Source organism: Physeter macrocephalus, chromosome 14, assembly GCF_002837175.3.
Source record: "Physeter macrocephalus isolate SW-GA chromosome 14, ASM283717v5, whole genome shotgun sequence".
Classification (NCBI taxonomy): domain Eukaryota; kingdom Metazoa; phylum Chordata; class Mammalia; order Artiodactyla; family Physeteridae; genus Physeter; species Physeter macrocephalus.
Window position 1 is genome coordinate 118,273,862 of NC_041227.1, and position 3,701 is coordinate 118,277,562.

The 3,701-nt window shown below is 50.2% G+C and overlaps 1 protein-coding gene across 1 annotated transcript; it reads left to right on the top strand.

Moving 5' to 3' along the window:
- The first annotated feature begins 204 nt into the window (after window positions 1–204).
- On the top strand, window positions 205–2,508 carry HEXIM1 (HEXIM P-TEFb complex subunit 1). Its single transcript, XM_007125410.4, has one exon. It carries the CDS (start codon window positions 866–868, stop codon window positions 1,907–1,909), a length of 1,044 nt encoding a protein of 347 aa, XP_007125472.1. The 5' UTR covers window positions 205–865; the 3' UTR covers window positions 1,910–2,508.
- Window positions 2,509–3,701: the final 1,193 nt, after the last annotated feature.

Below are 3,701 nucleotides of genomic sequence, written 5' to 3' on the forward strand. Positions count from 1 at the left end.
TGGGATTGGCTACGTCGCACGGCGCGAGAGGACGGCGGGCCTGAACGATGGGAACTACGACTCCCAGCTTCCTGCAATGGGGACTCCGTTACGCATGCGCGTGGGCGGGGCGGACCGTCTTCTATATAAAAGGGGCGCAGAGGGCTGGGAGGCAGCAGTTGGAAGTTGGCAGGTGGAGAGGCAGGTTGGGAGGGGAAGTCGGGGGAGGAGGCGGAAGAGGAGCTGTCGGAGGGGGGAGGAGGGAGGGAGGAAAAAGAGGAGGAGGCGGAGGAGAACTGAGCTGAGCAGAGCATCGAGCCAAAGGGGAGATGAGTTTGTCTGTCCTCGGCTGAGGCTCCGGCCGGGCCTAGGGAAGTGGGAGCACGGGTTGGAGCGACACCCGTGGAAGTGGGAGGAGGTGGCTCTGGGACTTTAACCCCTTGTGGGCTCTGCGGCAGGGGATTTAACCCTTTGTGGATCCGGCCCCTCGGAGTCAGCGTCATCGGGTAGTTTTAACCCCTTCGGGGCTGGGTTTAACCCGTTGGATTTAACCTAATCTCCTTGCCCACCAACTCCTTGATCGCGGGGTCGCTCTGCGGGGAGGCTTGAGGCCCACCCCCTCTGCACAATACCTACTGTTCCTGCTGCTGCACCCCCTTGGACCCGCTAGCCGGCCGCGCTGTGGGCCCTTAACCCTTTACTGACTTGAGCGCCCCCAAATTGCATTTGGAGTTTGCTGACAGAAGGATTGGCTGAAGGCATCACTGCAGGAATTACAGACAGAAGAGGACTGTGTTGGACATTTTTGAAAGAAAAGAAAACCCTTTTTTCCTCAAGGACTTACAGCCAAAATTCTTCAAACTCCGAGAAGAGGATTCTGTTAGCAATGGCCGAGCCACTCTTGTCAGAGTATCAGCACCAGCCTCAAACTAGCAACTGTACAGGTGCTGCTGCTGTCCATGAAGAGCCGAACTCTGATCGCCCCCCAGACGCGGAGGAGCGGGTGCCCGAGGAGGACAGTAGGTGGCAATCGAGAGCGTCCCCCCAGTCGGGTGGCTCTCCGGGGCAGGGCGGGGAAGGGAGCCCGGAGCTCCAGCCGCCTCCCGTGCAGACCCAGGTCTGCCCAGAATCCAGCTGTCCGGAAGCGGGTGAGAGGGGCCAGAATGGGGACGACTTGTCCGCTGGCGGTGCCCCCCAGCCGGCGGCAGGAGGGGAACAGAGGCCGAAGGCCAACAAGTTGGGGGCTTCTGCCGCAGGGGGCGAGGAGGCGTGGGGACAGCAGCAGAGACAGCTGGGCAAGAAAAAACATAGGAGACGCCCCTCCAAGAAGAAGCGGCATTGGAAACCGTACTACACGCTGACCTGGGAGGAGAAGAAAAAGTTCGATGAGAAACAGAGCCTGCGAGCTTCGAGGATTCGAGCCGAGATGTTCGCCAAGGGCCAGCCAGTGGCTCCCTATAACACCACGCAGTTCCTCATGGATGATCACGACCAGGAGGAACCGGATCTTAAAACCGGCCTCTATCCCAAACGGGCCGCTGCCAAATCTGACGACACCAGCGATGAGGACTTTATGGAAGAAGCGGGCGAGGAGGATGGGGGCAGCGACGGGATGGGAGGAGACGGCAGCGAGTTTCTGCAGCGGGACTTCTCGGAGACCTACGAGCGGTACCACGCGGAGAGCCTGCAGAACATGAGCAAGCAGGAGCTCATCAAAGAGTACCTGGAGCTGGAGAAGTGCCTCTCGCGCATGGAGGACGAGAATAACCGGCTGCGGCTGGAAAGCAAGCGGCTGGGCGGCGACGACGCGCGTGTCCGGGAGCTGGAGCTGGAGCTAGACCGGCTGCGCGCCGAGAACCTCCAGCTGCTGACGGAGAACGAACTGCACCGGCAGCAGGAGCGAGCACCGCTGTCCAAGTTTGGAGACTAGACTGAAACTTTTGGGGGGGAGGGGGGCAAAGGGGACTTTTTACAGTGACGGAATGTAACATTATATACATGTGTATATAAGACAGTGGACCTTTTTATGACACATAATCAGAAAAGAAATCCCCCCTGGCTTTGGTTGGTTTGGTAAATTTAGCTATGATGTAGCTTGTGTGCTTTCTCCTGTTCTTTAATTATGTGAAACTGAAGGGTTGCTTTTCTTGTTTTCCTTTTTAGGAGCTTTTTTTTCTTTTTTAATGTGTAATTTGACCAAGTTATAAAGCATTTTTCTGTTAAAAATCCCCTCCTTAAGTGGAGCTATAAGGTGGCCAAATCTGAGAACCATTAAATTCATTCTAGTTATAATAAATTTAATATTTGTAAATGTAATGTAGTTTCAGTGTGATTTCTAGAGCTAATTCAGAATAGTACTGATTTATGTGATTGCGTTTTTTGGGGGGTAAAGGAATCATCTAATTTGTCCATTTTCAAAAAACAATCTTTAATGGGAGAATTTTCAATTTGCCCAGTTTTCCCTTGAATGGGTTTTAGTGTGCTACAATATACAGTTCCGGCAAAATATAAAGATTTAATTATCTTCAATACTTAAGTGTGCTTGTTTTCTAGTGCCTTGGTTTTCTTTCTTGATGCTGGAGAAATAAACCAGTGTTGGGTGTTTGGGGAGTAGAAAGTAACTACAATCAGCAGCTTAAAATTTTAATTCTGCTTCTCAATAGCCGTTCAAAAGTCTATCAACAAAAACGTAAGCCTAATTTGGCAGTTTGTCAGGTTAGACAACTGACAGCCTCATTTCATTCCTACAAGTGTGTTTTTAGTAATTCCCCTCTCCTCTCCCAATAAGGCTGGAAGGAGTTCTTGGATGCCTGGAAAAGGCTCTTCGTAAACCTCTTGCTTTCTTAGTGCAAGCAATGGTTGGATAAACTTGTGAGGCAGCTCTTTATGTTAAAATATTCAGAGGTAGAGAATATTATATTTATAGAGGAAACGGCCATTTGGGGCATTCCAAGGACTTAACCCTAATTGTCCAATACTTAGGTGCTCCCTATACCAAAAAAAAAAAAAAAAAAAAAAAAGGAATAGAAGCTGTCCACCTTTCCATGAGAGTCAAACTAAAATTAGAAATGCCCCCTCACTGCAAACCAAATGTAAAGCTTCTGGTTAAGGAGCTAAATTAAGTCCTTAGGGGCCAAGTGGGAACCGTGCACCTTCCCTATACAGCCACTATTCTCAATCTCCTAAACTACTGATAGCTGCTTAGTCCTTGAGTAGTTCTGCTCTTGAAAATGCAGGGAGGCCCTGGGAATTAATTTCTGCCCCCAAATCAAAATAGTAAGAAATTGTAAGATTGTTCCCTCCTGTCACCATGATTAACCCAGCCCATCTTCACCTGCCCTGTGTTTCCCTAGAGCAACTGCATTGTTCAAATCACTAGCACAGGGGTTCCTTCACATGGGGCCTTAGAAACCATAGGGGGCCTTGGGCTCCATGAACCCCATGCAATTATATGTAGACTTGTATCATGGGTACATTTTTCTGGGGAGAGGGTTCGCGACAACATGAAATTATCAAACTCCTTGAAGATTAAGAACCCCTGGGAAAAAACCTCCCATTGGGAAGCTTGCTTTTGCAGCTAAATGAAATAGTGGAGGTGGTGGGAATGTCAAGAGTGAAATGCACCTTATGATGCGTGAGAAGCATACACAAATCCATGAATCAAGGGAAATTATGGCAGTTAAGACTGACTCAGGGCCTTCAAAGCTGGACTGAGCTGGCCC

What these genes read in the sequence shown, in the direction of transcription:
- HEXIM1 (XM_007125410.4), top strand. Translation starts at nt 866, where the DNA reads ATGGCCGAGCCACTCTTGTCAGAGTATCAGCACCAGCCTCAAACTAGC.